Raw genomic sequence first — 23,119 nt, forward strand, 5'->3', positions numbered from 1 at the left:
TATAGGAAAAAATTTTGCCTTTGAACAGTGAATGCTGGAGATACCAGACTGCAGTGATCCTAGTGACTCAGCCTGAAGAACGCCCGTGAAATTAAAATTCCCTTGTATAACAATGGGCAATCAAATTCAGCACAGATTTTCTCTCATCATTTGAAAACTTGTCGTTGAGGAATGTATATATTCTCCATACATTTGTACAAAAACAGTGTATCAATCCAAACAAATTTTTGCTATATAAAAAAATTTTATTTGACTTTAATATTGTGGAAAATGACCAAACTTCAAAAGTGACAACAAAGGGACAAAGATCATACAACTTTTGACAATGAAACATACTTCCTTTTTGTGACCTACAGATGCCCTGACAATGCTCAAACCACTTGGGTCCAAGTAGTGCAGATTTTTCGAGTTGAATAGAACCCTGCAAGCACATGAGTACAAAGCCCTGTGGTGGCAAGTGAGTAGATGTTCTACAAGGCAACAGAAATTATGTTTTCCCATGAAAAAAATTTACAGATTTGCCAGGGTTTGAACTTTTTCCAACTTGTCACATTAAATTTTAGAAAATATACAAAATAATTTTACATTTCTGATTTTTCTAGGTTAGGCTGGGTGTGCGAGAGACTAGCTGTATCCGAATACATGGGGATGCGACAACAGCACAACACATTCCTACATCCATTAGCAAATGCAACCATAATGTACAGGATGCATTTTTAATGGATGGATAGTATCTGAATACTTACTGCTAGCAACACCTGTTTAGATTTGGTCGTACTAATGTGCACATAGCCATTTTGAGTCGTGATATCTACGAATATTCAGCAAAATGTAAATAGCAACAACCAATTGTAGCAGAGAGATTATAGATGTTAGCGATTAAAATAAAAAAGTTTTTTATAATGCCAAATATTAAAAATACTTCAAATGAGCATTAAATAACCCTATAAGTTTGAGTTTGACTTTGTTATTTTTAAGGCTCTATTTGAGTTATTACTAACGTTTTAAACAAATATTATGGAAAAACTGAAGTAAAATCATATACAAACAAAATAAGGCTCGATTCAGAAGCTAATGGTTGCAGGGACTATCAGTGGATATGAGTGTCACATCCCTATAAATCTTGAGTTTAGTGGACACATGTAGGGATTCATCGGCATCCGAAGCAACACAAAGATGGCTGAGTCCACTACGATGCACTTTTAGTGGTCCCTTAACTAAGGGCTCCATTAGGCTAGTATTCGGATGTAGGTAGTATGACGAATGTTACAAATGCAGTTAATCAAATGTAAGGAACTTGATATTTTTATTTACAGAGTTTTGTCATAAGTGAAATTCATAATCAATACAATGTTCTACACAGGAAACAACTATGTTAATTTAAAAAAAATTGTATTAAAACACATTTTCAAATAAATACTTTATGAAGGTATGTTTTTTGTACACAAGATATCTACATTATACAAAACAATTTTTTAACTGATACAAAGTCATGTCAACTCCACAGGCAATCTTATTTCTGCAGAAGAATACGATTGACCAATTAACTCTGACCTTAAAGACTGTGTTACTAGTCACTTGAACATGGTGCTGTTAAGTTTGCTTTTAAAGCTGTAATTAAAGTATTGGCACACTGAAATGTGCAGTAACTGAATATGTAGCTTTGGCCCACTAAATTTAAAATGTTTGTAAAGCCAAATAAATGTTCCATAGAAAAAAAGCAATTGCATGTTTTTGAGAGATAATGAAAATTGTTACAATATGTTTGAATATACATTTACGTAGGTACTGCCACGAAAATTAGAGTATTTAAGTAGTATATTCACACCTACCTATAATACTGTTGTGTACATTGTTTAATTTATTAAAAATTATGGCAAGTGCTCAAGTTCATAAATTTTATACCTTCCTTCAATGCAAAACCCACAGATGTAAAAACATGGTAGTATGAAATGGATGTAAAACAAAATGCATAAAATGTTTTATAGAAAACGTTTACCTCTTTTGTTGTCTCAGAATGCCAGTGGAAAGACCTTAAACTTCAAACAAAAAGGTGCAATCAAATACAATTAATATGAAATTATAGTAATTGTAACTGGTACAGAAATATGACACCAACACATCAGTAAAAACATAAACTTACTAAAAGTTATGTTTGGTTTTTCTACTTTAAAAATTGAAAGTACAATAAATTCAGACTGTAAATATTAAATGGTTTCATCTCTACAAACAATTAAATAAAATTAATTCACTGATAGCACTGGTACCTAACAATAAAAGATTTTTGTAAACAAAATGGGTACCTATATTTATATTTGCTAATCTGTCAAACATAACTTATCCCCTCATGCTCTAAGACGGCACTACTAATATGCTGCCCAATCTTTGCAGAATGGCAGATGTTGACAGAATAGTGTTTGTGAAACCATTTCTAGTTTTGTGAGTGAGCAGATTAATGCCATAAAATAAATAAAACATAAATTTTTTTATTATAATTGATTAACTTTTTGTCATTTCCCATCACTGCTCCGCAGCAAGCTAGCGTTCCAAGAAAGCCTCTGTCGCTGTGCCATGAGATCCTGGTAAATAAAAATACATCATATAAAAGAAAGTACAGTTTAAATGAAAAACATATAATATCACGTACAGGTGATATAAGAGGATAGTAATGGCCAAGTGCAGTGGTATGCTAACACTGGAAGAAAAAAATAGCAATAATGAATGGCATGCTGAAAAAAATGTTTGAAGTATATGCTGCTGATTTAAGCAAATGGTGGTTAAGGTGTCAAGATCTCAAAGAAAGGTTGAGAAATGCTGCTCTAAAAGTCTAAAACTATTGTAACCTTCTTACTTAACACTGTGGCATGAAAGTATTTAATGTTGACATTGTGTTCTTATCATTACAAAACAAAATGTGAATCTTTTGGTTTCTTTAAAGCTGCAAAATATTTCATGGACCAATCTAGGGGACAGCACCAATATAAGTGCTTGGAACTTCCACTTCACTAAGCTTGCCATTAGCAAGAACAACATTATGGTAAAGGTCTTAATAAAAAAAAAAACACTTTCTTGGGCCAATGCGAACTGATATGAGAAGAAGTATGAATGGCTAAACTGTGGTAAAACACAGGTGTAGAAACAATAAAGTTCAAGAAAGAATAAGTTTGATATCTCTCAACAGCTGGATTCCTAGAATAGGCAAAGCTACATCACAAACAACTTCCAAATGTTATGTAGTCCTTCAGATGCCTGTAGGTAAACAATTATCCATGGCTGCAGAATAATATAAAATGTCCTTGAGTAACGCTCTTCTGTCGAGAGCGTCAGTTCTGCTATCAAAATGCCTGATACGTAATTGTATGATGATAGTTTGTACCACCACCCTTAAAAACCATGAAATTTTACTGCACAAGTTAAGACCTAAATAACTTATTGTTTTAGAATGATCAACCATAGTACGATAATTATGAAATAGTTCGCAATCAATTAATTATGCCATAAATTCAACTAATATGATATTCAAATTGTACTGTTTTCCTGATAATATAAAAAAAGTAGATTGAGGGGTAAAATCTATTGTGATTCTGATGGAGGTAGATTATTATTTGTGTTTGACAAGTATCAGTCATAAATGTTTACAAATCCAACTAACATTGAGTATGATTTCATTATGAAATTCATTCACATACAGTATACAATATTCCATGATGGTATACAAACTTGTTTTAAATTATGTACATTACAATACAGTTTGAATGAAACTCATACTGCAAGACAGTAAGTACACTGCCACATTCACGACTAGGTACAAACCCCTCAGTTACCGAGGGTATAAATTACAACTACCTACATTCTTTCAACAAGTCTTGAAACCAAGTGTAGTGTTTCACATGAAACAGTTTAGCATGATGCAAACTGTGACACAATGTCTCTGAGCATGAGCAAGCGTTTGTGTGGACGTCACACCAGCACCGTGGTCTCCTGGTAGTGGTGGAGCATGGACGTCACACCAGCACCGTGGTCTCCTGGTAGTGGTGGTAGTGGTTCAGCATGGACGTCACACCAGCACCGTGGTCTCCTGGTAGTGGTGGTAGTGGTTCAGCATGGACGTCAATCCAGCACCGTGGTCTCCTGGTAGTGGTGGTAGTGGTTCAGCATGGACGTCACACCAGCACCGTGGTCTCCTGGTAGTGGTTCAGCATGGACGTCACACCAGCACCGTGGTCTCCTGGTAGTGGTGGTAGTGGTTCAGCATGGACGTCACACCAGCACCGTGGTCTCCTGGTAGTGGTGGTAGTGGTTCAGCATGGACGTCACACCAGCACCGTGGTCTCCTGGTAGTGGTGGTAGTGGTTCAGCATGGACGTCACACCAGCACCGTGGTCTCCTGGTAGTGGTGGTAGTGGTTCAGCATGGACGTCACACCAGCACCGTGGTCTCCTGGTAGTGGTGGTAGTGGTTCAGCATGGACGTCACACCAGCACCGTGGTCTCCTGGTAGTGGTGGTAGTGGTTCAGCATGGACGTCACACCAGCACCGTGGTCTCCTGGTAGTGGTGGTAGTGGTTCAGCATGGACGTCACACCAGCACCGTGGTCTCCTGGTAGTGGTGGTAGTGGTTCAGCATGGACGTCACACCAGCACCGTGGTCTCCTGGTAGTGGTGGTAGTGGTTCAGCATGGACGTCACACCAGCACCGTGGTCTCCTGGTAGTGGTGGTAGTGGTTCAGCATGGACGTCACACCAGCACCGTGGTCTCCTGGTAGTGGTGGTAGTGGTTCAGCATGGACGTCACACCAGCACCGTGGTCTCCTGGTAGTGGTGGTAGTGGTTCAGCATGGACGTCACACCAGCACTGGGGTCTCCTGGTAGTGGTGGTAGTGGTTCAGCATGGACGTCACACCAGCACCGTGGTCTCCTGGTAGTGGTGGAGCATGGACGTCACACCAGCACCGTGGTCTCCTGGTAGTGGTGGAGCATGGACGTCACACCAGCACCGTGGTCTCCTGGTAGTGGTGGTAGTGGTTCAGCATGGACGTCACACCAGCACCGTGGTCTCCTGGTAGTGGTGGTAGTGGTTAAGCATGGACGTCACACCAGCACCGTGGTCTCCTGGTAGTGGTGGTAGTGGTTAAGCATGGACGTCACACCAGCACCGTGGTCTCCTGGTAGTGGTGGTAGTGGTTCAGCATGGACGTCACACCAGCACCGTGGTCTCCTGGTAGTGGTGGTAGTGGTTCAGCATGGACGTCACACCAGCACCGTGGTCTCCTGGTAGTGGTGGTAGTGGTTAAGCATGGACGTCACACCAGCACCGTGGTCTCCTGGTAGTGGTGGTAGTGGTTCAGCATGGACGTCACACCAGCACTGGGGTCTCCTGGTAGTGGTGGTAGTGGTTCAGCATGGACGTCACACCAGCACCGTGGTCTCCTGGTAGTGGTGGTAGTGGTTCAGCATGGACGTCACACCAGCACCGTGGTCTCCTGGTAGTGGTGGAGCATGGACGTCACACCAGCACCGTGGTCTCCTGGTAGTGGTGGTAGTGGTTCAGCATGGACGTCACACCAGCACCGTGGTCTCCTGGTAGTGGTGGTAGTGGTTCAGCATGGACGTCACACCAGCACCGTGGTCTCCTGGTAGTGGTGGTAGTGGTTCAGCATGGACGTCACACCAGCACCGTGGTCTCCTGGTAGTGGTGGTAGTGGTTCAGCATGGACGTCACACCAGCACCGTGGTCTCCTGGTAGTGGTGGTAGTGGTTCAGCATGGACGTCACACCAGCACCGTGGTCTCCTGGTAGTGGTGGTAGTGGTTCAGCATGGACGTCACACCAGCACCGTGGTCTCCTGGTAGTGGTGGTAGTGGTTCAGCATGGACGTCACACCAGCACCGTGGTCTCCTGGTAGTGGTGGTAGTGGTTCAGCATGGACGTCACACCAGCACCGTGGTCTCCTGGTAGTGGTGGTAGTGGTTCAGCATGGACGTCACACCAGCACCGTGGTCTCCTGGTAGTGGTGGTAGTGGTTCAGCATGGACGTCACACCAGCACCGTGGTCTCCTGGTAGTGGTGGTAGTGGTTCAGCATGGACGTCACACCAGCACCGTGGTCTCCTGGTAGTGGTGGAGCATGGACGTCACACCAGCACCGTGGTCTCCTGGTAGTGGTGGTAGTGGTTCAGCATGGACGTCACACCAGCACCGTGGTCTCCTGGTAGTGGTGGTAGTGGTTCAGCATGGACGTCACACCAGCACCGTGGTCTCCTGGTAGTGGTGGTAGTGGTTCAGCATGGACGTCACACCAGCACCGTGGTCTCCTGGTAGTGGTGGTAGTGGTTCAGCATGGACGTCACACCAGCACCGTGGTCTCCTGGTAGTGGTGGTAGTGGTTCAGCATGGACGTCACACCAGCACCGTGGTCTCCTGGTAGTGGTGGTAGTGGTTCAGCATGGACGTCACACCAGCACCGTGGTCTCCTGGTAGTGGTGGTAGTGGTTCAGCATGGACGTCACACCAGCACCGTGGTCTCCTGGTAGTGGTGGTAGTGGTTCAGCATGGACGTCACACCAGCACCGTGGTCTCCTGGTAGTGGTGGTAGTGGTTCAGCATGGACGTCACACCAGCACCGTGGTCTCCTGGTAGTGGTGGTAGTGGTTCAGCATGGACGTCACACCAGCACCGTGGTCTCCTGGTAGTGGTGGTAGTGGTTCAGCATGGACGTCACACCAGCACCGTGGTCTCCTGGTAGTGGTGGTAGTGGTTCAGCATGGACGTCACACCAGCACCGTGGTCTCCTGGTAGTGGTGGAGCATGGACGTCACACCAGCACCGTGGTCTCCTGGTAGTGGTGGTAGTGGTTCAGCATGGACGTCACACCAGCACCGTGGTCTCCTGGTAGTGGTGGAGCATGGACGTCACACCAGCACCGTGGTCTCCTGGTAGTGGTGGTAATGGTTCAGCATGGACGTCACACCAGCACCGTGGTCTCCTGGTAGTGGTTCAGCATGGACGTCACACCAGCACCGTGGTCTCCTGGTAGTGGTGGTAGTGGTTCAGCATGGACGTCACACCAGCACCGTGGTCTCCTGGTAGTGGTGGTAGTGGTTCAGCATGGACGTCACACCAGCACCGTGGTCTCCTGGTAGTGGTGGTAGTGGTTCAGCATGGACGTCACACCAGCACCGTGGTCTCCTGGTAGTGGTGGTAGTGGTTCAGCATGGACGTCACACCAGCACCGTGGTCTCCTGGTAGTGGTGGTAGTGGTTAAGCATGGACGTCACACCAGCACCGTGGTCTCCTGGTAGTGGTGGTAGTGGTTCAGCATGGACGTCACACCAGCACTGGGGTCTCCTGGTAGTGGTGGTAGTGGTGGTGAATGTGCTCGTGCACATGGTGGTGCTCCAGTCGCTCCGCTGCAGGGCTGGGGGGGTCCTTGGCGGGGGGCGTGGGCCCAGGGGCCTCGGAGTGCCCCTGCTTGCCCGCTGCTGCGTCCAGAGTGGACGAGAACTCCCGCTCCAGCCAGCGCACCACCTGAGCCATGGCGCGCGCCTGGTCCTGCTCGCGGTTGCGGTGCTTGAGGTGGTGCGGCGAGGACGAGTGGCCCGTCGCGGACGGGAACTTGCGCTCGCAGCGGTGCTCGTGGCCGAACTCTGCCTCGTGGGACCGGGAGCGCGCGTGGTGCTCGGCGAAGGGGCGGTGTGGGTCGAGCAGGTGGTAGCGGAACGCCCCGGACAGGTCGTGGGACCGCGAGCGGTGGTGGCCCCTGCTGCGGCACTGCGGCAAGTTGTACACGTGGTACTCGGACCCGTGGGGCTCCATGCCCGCCAGGTCCAGGTAGCGCGGGTCGGCGTAGTCGCCCATGCTGAGGTAGTGCAGCTTGTGTCTAGTTCTGGCGGGCGCAGCGTGGCGCGCCTCTGGCCGCTCCGTGCAGGGTTTTCTGCAACACACCACCCACACTTGGTTGGCTCTAACTGCATAGTGCTTGGTCGGCTGTATGATCAAAACACCAAAATTATTGAACATCCGATCATATTTTGTGATATTTGTTACCATAATTTCTAATTAAATAAGAAAAGTGGCATTTGAAGAGGAAACTTGTCTTCAGGTCGAGAACTCAACAGTGTTTTTATGTAAAGAACTCTTAATTGTCAAGAGCAAGATTCACAAAAATTTAAACCAGACATTAAAGTTTTTTTTTTTTCACTTCTCCTTTGCTTCGTGCAATGTTTGAAGTCATAATTGTAAGAATTTAAAATAAAATTTACCATGAAAGTTCTGTTAAATCGGAATAGAAAGTCACACACACTTCGAGGTTGTGTTAAAGTCATACTTAAACATGTGCAAACTGGCATGAAATATAGGATGCACTTGAAAACTGTGTATGAGGTCTCTAAAACTCATATGGAGGAAGTAGACTAATGTTGCCCACTAAGGATTTAATTTTTTTTTTCCAAATGGTATCTTTGTAACATTATGCAGCTGGATTGCTAATTTGTTTTTCGCGTGTTGTTCTTAGTTTGAACCACCGACCTGGAGGTTTGAAAACTCAGGTTGTTCTTCTCCATGTTGGCCTGGATGATCTGCAGCAACTCCTCGCGCTGCAGGGAGCTGGCGCGCGCCTTCTTGCTCCTCTGGCGCGGCGGGACGGGCGCTACCGGCTGGCGGTGGCGCGGTGGCGCGTGCTGGTGGCGCCGCGCCTCGCTGCGGCCGCCGCTGCAACATGCCGTAACTTCAGTTTCAGCACATGACACGCTTGTGATTGATAGTACTGCACTCTAGCGGGTAAAAATAAACCAAGATGGTGGGTCCATACTCCAGCAGACGAAATACAAATGGTGGATCCAAGATGGCCCTCATGACGTCATGAGAGCAGAAATAATATATTTCTTGGCCAAAAGGGCTGAGAGTGGTGGGTAGTCAGTTGCCTGTAAATAATGTGGAGGAATGACAAAAAAAAATTTTTATGAAATTACCCTTGGCGGGATTGAACCACACCACCACACCACCACACCTCACAACTAGCGCCGCTGTTACCAACTGAGAGCGCCGAACTACTTCAGGTGAACATGTTTACAAAACAAGTAACTTCCAAGAAACATTTATTTTTCGTTTGGAGCTAAAGTAAATTATATTATTGCGGTAAAGCATTTTCATTAAAAATCATAGATGATATTTTTAAATGTCAAGCTAGGAAGGAACGATTATATTTAAATGTTATACATAGGCTCACATGTATTCAGATATATTATTATACTTACAGAAATGTGTGACTATTTTGTTAAGTGATTTGCTGTTTCCAGATCTCACAAGTATGCCAAATGTATATGTGAGGACAACTGCCAGAGCTTCCTGGTTAGAGGATGACCTAGTAAGAGCCGTAGATGCAGTATCAACAGAGAGGCTCTCATTGCGCCAGGCAAGTAAACAGTTTAAAATACCATTGACAACTTTAAGGAACAGAATGAAAAGACAAGTGTACCTATAGCAAGAAAGGACTTGGCCCATCTTCACAGCTTGGGATAGATGCAGAAAAGAAGCTCGTAGACCACATTAAAAGCCTTCAGACTGTAGGTTTTGCACCTAGTATGAAAGATGTCCGTACATTGGCTTACAATTTGGCAGAATCATTAAACGTACGGCATACTTTTAACAAAGACAGTAAAATGGCAGGTAAAGTTTGGTTATCTTCATTTTTACGTCGGAATCCCGAGCTTTCTGTACGAAAAGTTGAAGGTATAAGTAGAGCGAGGACAGAAGCCATGAGCAGAGAGGAAGTGAAAAACTATTTTAACCTTCTGACATGAATTATGTTGGACAATAATTTAATAGATAAACCTGGAAACATTTGGAATACAGATGAAATTGGAACCCAGTTAAATAATGATCCTGGCCATGTTATTGTTGCAAAGGGAAGTAAAGACATTGATGTGGTGACATCCACCAAGAAAGGTGAAACAACTACGGTGTTGGCCACCTGCAGTGCAGAGGGAAATTTTTGCCCCCTTTTTGTGTGTTTAAAGGCACCTATCAAAAGCCTCAATATGGAAAGGGTGCACCACCGGGCACACAGATAAAAATGAGGAAAGAAAATGGCTACATTGATACTAAATTATTCATGGAATGGCTCACAGATCATTTTATTCCACGCAAGCCAAGAGGAACAAATTTGTTAATTTTAGATGGCCATTCCGCTCACATGAACTGTGAAGAAATGCTTCAAGTTGCACACGACAATGCCGTCATTATTGTGTGTCTTCCTAGCCACACAACGCACTACCTGCAGCCACTGGATCGAGTAGTATTTAAACCTTTCAAAACATATTTCAAAGATGCATGTGAAAAGTTGGTAAGAGTAAGGAACAAAGTGACAAGAGAAGATTATGGTGAGTTATTAAATTCTGCCTGGAGTCGCTGCGCAACTACTCAAATGGGAATCGCTGCCTTCCAAGCAACAGGAATATATCCTCTTGACATAAATGCTATTCCAGAACATGCATATATTCTATCGTGTGACCAAAACATTGATAACAATCCTGATATTCCTGTGCCTCTTTTAACTATGCCACAGGATGATCCTCCTGCAGACTCTCCTGCTCCAGCCAACACCATGGACCTCTCAAACACACCACTACTGCAACACATTACTTCTGAAGTCACTGCTACATTAGGTATCGCAGGAAATAATTATTCCAGCCCAGAAACTATAGAACCAATGATCAGTGAATTAGATTTGACATTGAGTAGCAAAGAGGGGAATTCTGCTAGTGCAGAACCTAATGGGTATGTCATCTTAACACCCAATAAAGTTCTGAAGGAAATATCACCAATTCCTAAATCTCTTAGACCCCTCACGTTCAAAAAGAAAACAGGCTGCTACAAATGTGACCGACCCCATTTACATTGACGACAGAAGAAAGAAAAATGCTGTAACAGCTGCAAGGAAAGCAAAGACAATTAATAAGAAGAAAGGTCACATCCTTACAGAATTGGAAAAAGTCAATCAAAAGGCAAGGCCGGAAGAGAAAATAAAACACGATAATCTTACAAAGGACAAAACATCTGGAAAACTGAAAAATAAACCACGACAGGCAGTTAAGAAACGTCTAAAATATTACTCATAATCTTCATCTGAAGACAATGAAGAGCTACTGTTGACAGACTATGACAGTGAAGACTTCGATGAAGATGAGTGTGTCGAATGTTTTGAGCTTAAAACACACGATCTCTGTCAGACTGGATTAAGTGCAGCAAATGTTCAAGGTGGCTTCACGACAGCTGTTCCATCTACAGAGACAAGTGTGCGATGTGTGGCAGATTGGACAATAAGAGAAAATTAAAAAATGAATCTCCATAATGTGCTATGTATGCCTAGATGTTGTTTTAAGTATGCCTTTCAGACGATTTCAACCTAATTACACTGTGAGGTTTGACAGACAAAGGGTTATTTTGTGCTGCTAACCAAACTAAATTACATATATTCTTACAAAAAACTTGGATATCAGATACACACTTTATACTGTATTGAGCTCCATTGCTACATTTACTTTAATAATTACAAGTATGCTAATATGTACAATAATGGTCATATTATTGGTAAAAATGATGTCTTTATGACTTTTCTTTGAATTGTGTGCCATCTCTCCACGATTTACCTTAATAAAGCGCTTTTCTCGGAATTTGATCATAAAGATTATAATACCAACAAATGTATGAGGGGAAAAAAAGTTTTGAGATAAATGAACATAAGCATTGTTGATATTTAAGTTGCAGACTCTCTGGAGGATGTCCTGGGGGGGGGGGAGGGCCTCACCTGTCGCGAGCGGCGCGCGGCGTGGAGTGGGGGGAGTGGGGGGAGCCCGGCGCCGGCTCGTCCTCCTCGTCCTCCTCCTCCTCCGAGGCGTCCGCCGCCTCCTCGTTGTTCTCGCTGGCGCTGCTGCAGCTGCGGCGCGGGGGCGGCGGGGGCGGCGGGGGCGGCCGGTCCTCGTGGCGCCGCCGCCGGCCCGGCCGCCGCGACTCCTGGATCGTCACGTTCAGGTCGCGCTTGAACTTGACCCTGTGCGGGGTCGCCGCCGCCGCCTTCTGGCGCTGCTCCGGCGACACCGTCAGCTTCACCTTGATGGTCTTGCTGCCGTAGTGCGGCACCTTGATGGACGAGCCCAGCGTGTCGTAGATGGTCGTCACGAGCCCCGCTATGTCCTGCGAGCACGCGCCCCCTCCAGTCACAAACAAAAAGGGACTTGAAAGGTGAAGACTGACGAACAAAGAAGGAGCCCGCCCCGTCTTTCTTTCCCTCCCAGTGTCCTTTTGAGCTTGGAAACGAGAATGAAATTTGCTGTAAAGGTAAGGCAGATCGCAGTCTCACAAAAGATGTCATCTCATATTCTTTTCTGTTCGCCGGCAGGAGGCGCGCGACGAGTAAAGAGATTAGTAAATATGAGAGGAGCAAGAGGGCGCGGCCTTCCACGAGCTCCTTTGACGCAAATGAGAGAACGACTTGGCGGCAGACGTCGCTGGGGATATTGCCGCGCCGCGCTCCGCACACAATGTGCGCTGCCGGCAGTTTAATTGAAGATGGTCGCAGGTCCTGTTATTGCATAACAACCCCTCCCCATGGCGCACCGGTTGCTTTCATTAAAACTCTCCTCCGGGTCGCGATGCAGCGGGCCCGGGGTAGATATTAATCGCGACGCGGACGCTACACGCATTTCGTCTGCGGAAGACAACGAAGATGAATTTGTCGTAAACAGCATTCTGACGAGAGAGGCTTTATACTGGGACTTATTTACTCCACCTTGCCTTCTAACCGAAATGAAGTTGTCGGGAAGAATTCCCGAGAAATATGACAACCGCTCGCGATGCAGTCCGACCAAGGGATTACGCTACGATCAAGCAAGTGACGCACCGGTATCCTGATCCAGTCCCAGCCATGGAGGCTCACGAGTTACAGACACACGCGTATTTCTTTAAATTTAATAAAGAAAAAACTTCGAATAAAACTGAACTCCAACAGCGATCTGGGACTTCAGCAACGGAGTTGAACTGTCCTTGCAAGTGTTCTGCGTACACGTATTGATGCTGCGCGTTAAAAGGGTATAGCGCACGTTTACTGTCCACGTATTTACACAAGTAGTTTACAATGTATGACTATAACTTAACGTGGGTCCACCGCTTTTGTCTGCCCCACGCCCAAAGAAACCTGCCGTGACGGTGCTACAGTGGTTTAATACACAGTTGGCCCGGAAATCTTTTCGTGAAAAACGCATGGTCCTACTTATACAGTAAAAATTATATACGTGAAAAAGTGTTTTAAGTGTTACAGTTATTAGCGGGACCTTGGCAACTTAGTTGATAACATTGCTACAATTTTAGAACAGAATAAAGTTTCATTTAAAACTCTGTGCCTAAAGGCACGATTATTTCGCGAATTCTCTGAGCATAAAAAGAGGTTTGAATGACGTGTACACATATGCTTCACGTTAACTGAACCAGTGCCCTTGACATGTCCTTGGTGACCTTGGGCCAGTTACCAACAAGCAAATAAAGTTGCATGACCTTGTTATCGACCAATGAGCGCTCTAAAAAGGCTCAACATACATTCAGAGTCAGTCTGAATTATACCGACATACTTCGGCTGCAGTTTCAACCCGACAAAATCTGTCAGTTGAAATAATGTATACAACTCATGGTCCCCGAGGACATGAAAGGCGCCGGTCGACGAGTGTCGAGGCCTGGCGGTCGAGGAGAGAAGGCCCGATGGCGAGGAACGGCGAGAGTCCGAGGAAGTGTCTCCGGTAGCGATACTAGCGAAGAGTCTTGCGAGCCTCCTAGGTAGCGAGGCGGGCGCGACGAGCAGCAGTGCGGCTGAAGTGCAGGCGTCGGTCGACCGTCACACGGTACTGCATTGTGTGGTGTTTGGTTTACATGCACGGCCATTTACAATAACACGTGTAAATAGTAGACTAGTAAATAAATATGTTTTTATAGTGAAACTTTTTTGCTGAGGGGATTACAATTTTCGAGCGTTACGAATATTCCTATCGCATGAGGGGAATAGTTAGTTTCGTGGTGGGGGAACCGGTAGAGGAGGAGAGTGCGTCAGCGGCGACGTCACTCCAGCGCATGCGCTAGCGGTCGAATGGGAAAGACAAGGGAGGGGGGGGGGTTGATAGGCAGGCCTACGTAGCGCAGCATGCTTTATGCTAGTTGTAACGGCCGGAAGGCAAGACGGTAGGGGAGGGGTAGAAATGACGCAGCAGTGATGCTACGAAATTCTCGTAACGTTGCTTGTGTTTGTCTACTCAGTTTTCGTAACGGCCACCGATTGACGCTACATTATTTATTTTATTTAAATTATCTACAAGTTTATTTATTAGAGTGGAAAAGAGTTATTGATTTGTGCAATAAGTTATCATTCATTTTTACGTGAATAATGTGACTGAAAATGTAAACGGGACGTATAGACTTAAGAGTTTAGCTTTATGAGCGTAATTTCTTTTTGGTATGTGAACACTGGTGATTTGAAATGTCAAAAGGACTTACAGACTTGCGAGATAGATTTTACGTTCGATTGGAGTGGTTTTTTGTTATTTCATTTTATTCAGCTGGAGATCGTGATTTAACATCATGCCTAGGCAGAAAAGAGGGATTATCAAAGGCAACGTTGGAATAAACCTCCACAAGAGGCGCCAAAAAGTGCCAGTGAAAGAATGCGAGAGTACAGCATGCAGAAAGAAGCTTTCTTTTTTCATGTGAGATCATACCCGCGTCCTTACTATTATCAATTATTATCTCTTGTTCAATAAAAAATACTAATAAAATATATCTATGTGCATCTGATAAGCAAGAAGTTTCACTTCTGTTGAGCGTGCACTCCGCGCAAACATATATTTTTTTAAAAATAATCCGCAAATCCTTTACGAACATTTCCATCCCTCATTTCGAAACAATACTTTCTCTATTATTTAGAATTATAATTTTTTACAGCCCCAACTTGAAAACGTACACACGTCTTGGGAAGCACAGACCACAAGTACAGGAGGGACCGGAGCTGTGAGCTCTGGGATAGCCTCCCGGCCTCTGCTCTGCTCGCTGCTTGCTGCCGCATGTATCCACTGGGGGGCCTCTACTTGGCACAGAGTCCTTCACATCAATTGCGAGCCAGTATTGGAAGTAGCGCAAAGGTGTAACTACTTCAATTCTAACCTATCGCAATATTAATCCAAGAATTTTTTTCCTGTCTCTACGAATACGTTTTCAACTTGTGTTGAACTGCAGTCGAAGTATATGCAGGCTAGTTGAGTCTAACCTAGAGTGAAATATATCCGCGAAACAATAGCGGCTCAAGGTAAACCCGTAAGAAAATGCTACAGATTCTGCAAGACTACAAGCCCGCGCACATCGAACTCCCGTTAGGGTATACCCGAGTTGGAGATAATATGGATCTTTTACACGTGCAAATTCGGAGAACCTAGCATTGGGCATGGGTTCCGAGAACCGGGAGATAGCGGCGTGGTGCCGACAACTGAACAGCTACTACGTCGAGAGGTTGAGGCGCCACCGGACAAGACAAGCCGTCATCCCGCCGTATGCCCCAGGTCACTAGACGGTGCTTGCCCCCGCTGGGGTCACGGGAAGTACCGACACGGGCCCATGCCTCATCCCTGGGACCCCCTCGGGCACCCAGTTGCTCTTGATCCAGCCGACCTCTGCTAGGGCCCGCCTCGCGGGATGATAAGCGCGACGCTCGCTGGTGCTTTCAGCGCGGTATAGCCTCTAAGCGCAAGTCTCTGAACTGGCGCGCAGTCTTCCCGTCGTCAATGGATAACTGCGAAATTTTATCGTTGACCGTAACATTATATGGCCGAGAAATGAAGATAAAGGTGTAATGCAAGTCCCTTAAGTGCTTTCAAGAATCTGTACACGTTGTTTTACGCCTAAAAATTACTCTGAAAACATGCGTTTTAGCCATTTTACCTCTTCTAAAAATACAGTTTAAAAACTTAATCCAAAGTCAAAAGTACTTTTCTGTCCTCGACGAACTCTTAAATGCTTTTCGTAAGCAGACCCCACACGGATATTTTGAGTAGTTTTGAAATCGCGTTGTTTTTCCTGAAGCTCTGCACACCGTGTGTGTGCCCGGGTAGGCCCAAGACTTCCACTCAAATGCTACCGTGAAGACGCGTGTGTCGCAGCACTCACGTCTTTGGTTATCTTGCCGTGGCCGTCGAAGTCGTAGAGCGTGAAGGAGAACTCCTGGCGCTCCTGGCCGCCGGAGTCCACGCCGCCCTCCACAGACACGTCGCACTCGAACTCCTGCGAACACACGCACACTCCGTCAACCTGCGCTTGTGGTTCCCGCGTCACACGTTAGTAGGGAGTACATTCCGTCTCCCATCCTCTCATTACCCCTCTCACGCTCCATTAACCATTAGTCTATTTACAGGGGCACGCACTTTCGAGGGAATACTTTTGCGCGTGGATTCCACACACGACAGAAGTCAAACGTCTTGCTTTTTTAGGAATAGAGATAAATTATTTTCATTTTCGATCAAACTATCCACATAAAAATGAATGATAATAATAAACTCAACTGCACAAATCAATAACTTTTTTTCCACACGAATAAATAAATTGTAGATTCTTGAAATAAAAGAAAAAAAATATGGCAGCGTCCATCGTCAGCCTTACGAGAACTGAGGAGTAGACAAACACAAGTAGCATCACTGCTGCGTCATTTATACCTCTCCCCTCCCGTCGCCCCTTCCGACTGGTACAACTAGCATATAGCATGCTACGTTACGTACCTATCCCCCCCCCCCCACATTTTTTTTTTTTGCTGTCTTTTCATTCGACCGCTAGCGCATGCGTTGGAGTGGCGTCGCTGTTGACGCACTCTCCTCCTCTACCGGTTCCCCCACCACGTACATAACTATTTCCCTCATACGACTGGGATTTTCCGAACGCTCGAAAATTGTAGCCTTCTCCGTAACGAAGTTTCACTTCAAAAATCTGAACGCCCATTAGACTGCTATATGGTATACCCGCACCAGCAGTTTCTTGTGATTGGCGGCCGTCTGCAAGACAAGCCACTGCCTTATTTGGCCGGGCCATTCAGGACGAGTTTACTTCCTCACTAATTTATAATGATTGGTGCGCTGACAGTAGACATGCGCCTGAAGAACTCGACCAGTACGGAAAAACAGACTATACTACCGTGTTTCACCTCCCAGTTAGTTTCGAAATATTTTCGCGATAAATACATGGCACTATTTGTTGTGTCATTGGTTGAGTCTGTAAAAATTTGCGCTTTCAATTGCCTGTAGGATAGACTCCACAATCCCCTACATACTCAGGCAAATGCCACCAGCTCATTGCCTACTGATTCGTGAGACCTGTCAACAGGTAGTCTTGCGATTCGACACTTTTTTGGTTGAAGGTTTTTCATTGGCTCATAGTCTTTTACGTAAACTGCCAATCGCATATGTAATCTAAAGGTACATTTGTTTGGATTCTAGCATACCGCAAAATAAATCCGCGAATATTTCCGTCCTCTAGTCATTGGAGGGAGGTGTGTGTATGTTTTCTCCCCAACACATACCACCTCACTCCCCTACTAACTCTTCACCACTGCTAATGATATAATCAATAGACTAATGGAGTGTGAAGGGAGGGGAAGGGTGGAAAGGGGAGGAGAGTTGTGATCATGACCTTTAAATTGGGGTAGAACCAGCTAGTACTCCTTACCTTTGAATATATATACTGTATAGAAGTCGCGAGTGGATAGGATTTACTCTACGTTTTTCAAGAGCGTAAAATGAGCAGCTTGGGAACTTCACCGCTGCAGTGCGCTGCCGTAACGCCCTGTATCGTCTTAGTTGTTGTGTACACGTTAGAATGCAGCACTGTCGCCCGCTGTCATTCCCCGCACCCCTCATCTATCATTCACTGCAGCTCAAGGTCGTTCAACGGGTGGGGGAAGGGGTGTTTAAAGAGTTCGGCACTTGTCCGCTAGGGACCACCACAAGTCGATGCCCTAGAGATGGTAGCGATTGCGGCGGTGAATTAACCAACTACCTCAAAACCGTATTAGAAATTTTAACCTGGGCTGGCGACTTCTATACAGTATATATATTCAAAGTCCTTACTGAAGTTACACTTTTATTTTTTAATGCACAAAATAATTTTTTATTAATACTATACAAGATACATGTAACTTTTGGATTACGGCCTTTAGACAAATTAACTAAATCCGTGTTTATTATCTATGTAATACACGCAATAACGTAAGAAATGCAAGACGCAAAACGTTCAATGGCGACCTAAACGCAAGGCACAAAAACTCTATGCAAGCATCCACCAAATTTTAACTTCTTGTCTTCAGGATTGCTTTTCCACCTAAAATATTTGACGTGAAGTGTTCCGAAAGGCCACGATGTTGTTTTTAATATTTACATCCCATTTTCACATGTTTAACTTTGCACAGAGGGAGAAAATAAAACTTTTAAATTAAATTATTGGCAATTCAATGTTTTCACGATAAACCTTCAAAAAGACGTCCAGATAATAAATTATTTTTCTGCCATTTTTCAATTTCCAAGTTGTAGTGTTGGTGACGTCTTGCAATTTATTTTTTGTTGGTTGCGTGTTGCGGTGTTGCGTTATTATGTTGTTGCGTTGCTGCGTCGTTGCGTGTCTCGCGTACTTTGTAAACCATGCATAAAAGATAGCACATCGTCCGTAATATTAAAGAGAACAAAAAATTGGTAATTCTTTTACAATTGTCTTGGCTAATGGTTTTTAAATGTTTTTGAAGTGGATATTATTTCTTGACTAATGAAGTTAACAATTGCAATATTAACAAAAATAAATAATATAACGTTTAAATATAAGAATATTATGAAAATACAAATAATATATTTTAATATGTATGTGAGAATATCTTTGTGTGTATCCATGAGGTCGGGGCATGGTGGGAATTTTCCCCGGGGTCGATTTGCCCCTGGGGAAGGGGGGGGGGGGTTAAAGACCCATTACAATTTTTTAAGATCAATTCTTTTTCAATTTGGAGTGTTTCCGATCCAAAAGGTCGGGTTATGGTGGAAAATGTGCCCGGGGAAAGAATGGGGCGGGCCTTCACATAATTTGTTTTAAAATTTATATAAGTAAAAACAATATGATTTGTAATAGATTTTCTATCCTTAATTTTAGAATACAGTCAATACGAATTTTTTTTTGTTATATTAACCAATACGAAAAAGACGATATGAACTTAATAACAATAATGAACTTAAAATTAATAATGGGGTGCTGGAAATCATTTGTCTTAAATTTTCCATCTCTAATTTTAGGATCTAGTAATTACGAAAATAAAAGACGAGAACACCCCATGCTTTTAGTTATACAGAGTTGTGGAGCATTATTTGGCTGTTAAAACAAAAAACTTAAAATTTTTTTAATTTTTAGTTCATTCAACTATTAAAACATTTTTTTTTATGTGTAACTTGTTAGCTCTCGGAATACGGCATTTGGTAGGAGTGATTTCGTGAGTGGAGCGGAAGTCACGTGGAACGGAAATGTGTTACCACGGTGCTGCCATCTGGGGCTGGTGGCGCGAACCAAAGTTAACTAACTGTTTAATGAATTTTAACAAGATGGGCAATATTATCACAAATAATTCCTTAACGAAAGTCAGTTCCAAATCCAGGGTTTAGAATTTTTTTTCAAGTAATTTTCGCTTTCATCGGAGCCGTTTCATTATATATGTAGTTTGAAATTTCGGTCTGCTAATAAAATTATTCAATAGTCGAAGTAGCTGCTCCGGCAGCGAATTCTAGCGGCGAGTGCGGAAACCTCGCATGAATCGCGTCCGGAAATGTAGAAGGAAAACACAAATTCGCGCACATTTTAAATAATTCTGCGTTGCATTCCGTGTCCCAAGTTTCGCATTATAAGAGTATTTGTAAAATGAGAACGCGTGAATTTGCTCGCTTTCAGGATAGGTTTTATCCCTTATTTATTTTAATTTAATATGCAGGTTAGGCCCCATCTGGGCAAATGTTTACCTTGTGGAAGGTAACAAGAGTTGATGCTTGCAGCGGGAGTTGTGACTCTGATGGGGCCCAGCCTCACGAGGTTAGATGTTACACATCTCTGGCGAGAACCGAAAACCTCGCACACATTCCCTCTCCCCCCCCCCCCCTTTTTTTTTTCCACACAGGTTCACAGGCGATGCGAGTATCGCAGTACCAAGGCGGACACTTCAGCACCGCGCATGTCTGCCGCGCCGATAAAAAAAAACATCTCCCGCCTCCATTCATGCCCGCTGCGGCTTTGACCTTGAAATGACATGCGGCAAGGTCGCGCGGGGTACTTGGGTTTAAAACGAGCCACGCTCCCCCTCCCCCCTCCTCCTCCCGGCTCCACACGGGCGACCAGCCCACAGCAGCCTGGCCTGGTCCATGCACTACACACTTCCGTCCCTGGCGGCGAGGAACTACCTCCGCTTCAGCGCGTGATCAGCCCACCATCACATTTCAACTACTGCACTGCCGGATTGTACACGTGCTTGAACCATGTCTAAACCCAGATGGTGAGTAACACCGCACGGACTACTTCTTCGCTTCTTGTTTGAGGCCGCGCGACATAATGGTGTTTCGGCATGCCCTGTTGCAGCCATCTTCAAGGGCGATTTACGATCTAAATCGCAATTACAGAATACTTTTGTACTGTGTATGGTACTATATATATAGCGCAAGACTATGTACAGGGTAGAGAAGTAAGTATAGGCTAGGGTTAGTGTCGGATACAGGATTTTTTTTTTGTGGGGGAAGGAGGAATTTATGTATAAAAAACAATAAACACGTGTATCCCAAAATACTTACATTATTCACACTAACACACTGAGATGTAGAGACCTGCAAAATTCGCGGTTTCGATGGCCTTCAGGATAGACTGCACATACCCCTGTACACTCGGGCAAATAACGCAAGTTCATTGGCTGCCGACTTGTAAGTCGTCTCAGATAGTTTGTCTGTGATTCGATCCGTCTTTGGTTGAGGGTTGATAACTGGTTGAGATTCATCCAGATGAACAGTAAGCCAATAGCAAAATTTTCTAGCCTATCACCGAATGAATCCGCGAATTTTGCACGTCTCTACATATGGGTTTACAGGATGCAGCCGTAATGACGTGGCTTCCCACAGTTGAAATTACAGTTGTTGTAACAGCTCACCTTGCATTACCCAAAGTAACACACTACCTTCACTGATATTTTACAAATGTGTTTTCTCAAAGTCGAGGGGGGAATACTATCCTAAAACCGACGTGGTTCCGGAAACACGTGTGCATGCGCGCAACTAATGAACGTGAATATTAATCCTACGTTCATGAACGAAAGGTAACAGGTTTCGGTGGCCAATATAATTTGAACGTCGCGTTTTTTAAAAGGTTTTTGAGTAGCATAAAATACTTCTCGTGGTTTGATGCTAACTCTTGTTATAACGAATGATTGTGGTCTCGTCGGCGGCGAGCCGGTAGAGGCGGACACACCCGACTGACTCGTGACCCGGGGCCGTCGAGAGAAACCAAGGCCGGGGGAAAATAATTTCATCATTATTACTTCATTTTCAAAACCTACCTCTTAAAGTAAAGTCACAATGAAACGTAAACATTACCGTGGCCATGAGTGTCGATGTGATATGCATGTATGGCATAGTTTGTAAAGGTTTCCTGTGAGTTTGGCGATTTTCGTCCTTACAAAAAAGAACGGAAGGCAGCGTCCCAGACATTCGTTCTCCAATCGAAAAAAAATTTTTTTTTTAAATATATTAAAAATTTCAAACTTAACTTTTCTCTCAAATGACCGAGAGCTTAGCAAAACAATCCGTAAAAAAACTAGTGCCGAGCCAAAATATAAACTTCACTTAAAAGCAGAGTAAAATTTTAATAAATAAAAATTAAGCCTTAACATCTGTGGAAATGGAAACATTCTTTATGCACTGAATCTTAGTAATACAGAGTACATATGTACAAAATGGTAACTCTTGAAGACATCGGACGGTGACCTGGTAAATGGTACACATTAAAACCCATTATAAAATTGATAACTGACAGTAATACTCACAATGTTAAACCCAATACTAAAATGCATAATAATACTTCAAAAGACATGTAACTCTCGTCCTGGCGTCAGGACGGCCCAGACCACACACGGGGTCCGAGGGCGTAAACCTGATCACGTTCACGTTCAACCCCGTGCGACGACAGGCAGCGAAGGTTTTTTTTTCTTTCAAAGGATGATTCCAAACGCGAATGGACCGTTAGCGATAACGGTCACCGAGAACTACTGACTTCCTTGGAAAAAAAAAATGAATAACGTGATCGAAGATCAAAGAGACGCTAGGTTCGAACTTGTCGACAGCAGCGAGCGAGGACAACATTCCGGCTGCCAAAATACGTCCCCCCCCCCCCTCCCCCCCGCTGGTAGGCGGCGCGTGAACCCGGGCCAAGGGAAACAGCCGCGGACACGCGCGGCTCAAACAAACAAATGCTTCAAACTGAAGGTAGGGGTGAGATGTAAAGAAGGGGCGGGGGGGGGGGGGAAGACTAACGTTCCCGTCAAAGAGAAAACAGTTGTCAAGCGTGGAGTAATTTTTTATTATTATTTTCTACAGACACTCGCGACTTATTGATCCATTCGCAGCGGCCAGCTGGCCAGAAGACGGGCGATTTGTTCCAACTGCGGCGAGTCCGTGTGTCCGTGTGTCCGTGTGTCCGTGTGTCCATCTGTGTGGACATCGAGGCTGCTTCTGGCGCCGCACGAGTGTCGTGGCGAGGTACGCCCTACTGACGAGGCTCGACAAAACTTAAGGGCCCCGTCTAATTGGGCACACATACGGTGTGAAAAGCTTCAGAAAAAAAATCCAAACGATCCGATTTGTGTCTGTTTACGGAAAAAAAAAATTAAGAATACTCTGAGGGCGGATAAGTAAGTAGTTCTATTTCCAAACAGTATTTTTAACAGTGAGAATGACTAAAACGAGTGTTTTCAGAATAATTACTAAACATGAAAAAATTCTTGAAAGAACTCTATGGAGTTACATTTACTATCTTAATTTCTCCGCCATG

General features: G+C 44.6%; 1 protein-coding gene across 1 annotated transcript in view; it reads right to left on the reverse strand.

Moving 5' to 3' along the window:
- Nucleotides 1-7,187: 7,187 nt before the first annotated feature.
- LOC134541861 (protein naked cuticle homolog 2-like) overlaps nt 7,188-23,119 on the reverse strand; it is an 83,559-nt gene continuing 67,627 nt past the window's right edge. Inside the window, exons 4-7 of the mRNA XM_063385561.1 lie at nt 16,193-16,306; nt 11,805-12,190; nt 8,525-8,707; nt 7,188-7,931 (exon numbers count right to left, since the gene is read on the reverse strand). Of these exons, the coding sequence (XP_063241631.1) occupies nt 7,325-7,931; nt 8,525-8,707; nt 11,805-12,190; nt 16,193-16,306 (1,290 nt within the window). The 3' untranslated portion in view covers nt 7,188-7,324. The remainder of the gene's footprint in view (nt 7,932-8,524; nt 8,708-11,804; nt 12,191-16,192; nt 16,307-23,119) is intronic.

Source organism: Bacillus rossius (assembly GCF_032445375.1).
Source record: "Bacillus rossius redtenbacheri isolate Brsri chromosome 4 unlocalized genomic scaffold, Brsri_v3 Brsri_v3_scf4_2, whole genome shotgun sequence".
Classification (NCBI taxonomy): Eukaryota; Metazoa; Arthropoda; class Insecta; order Phasmatodea; family Bacillidae; genus Bacillus; species Bacillus rossius.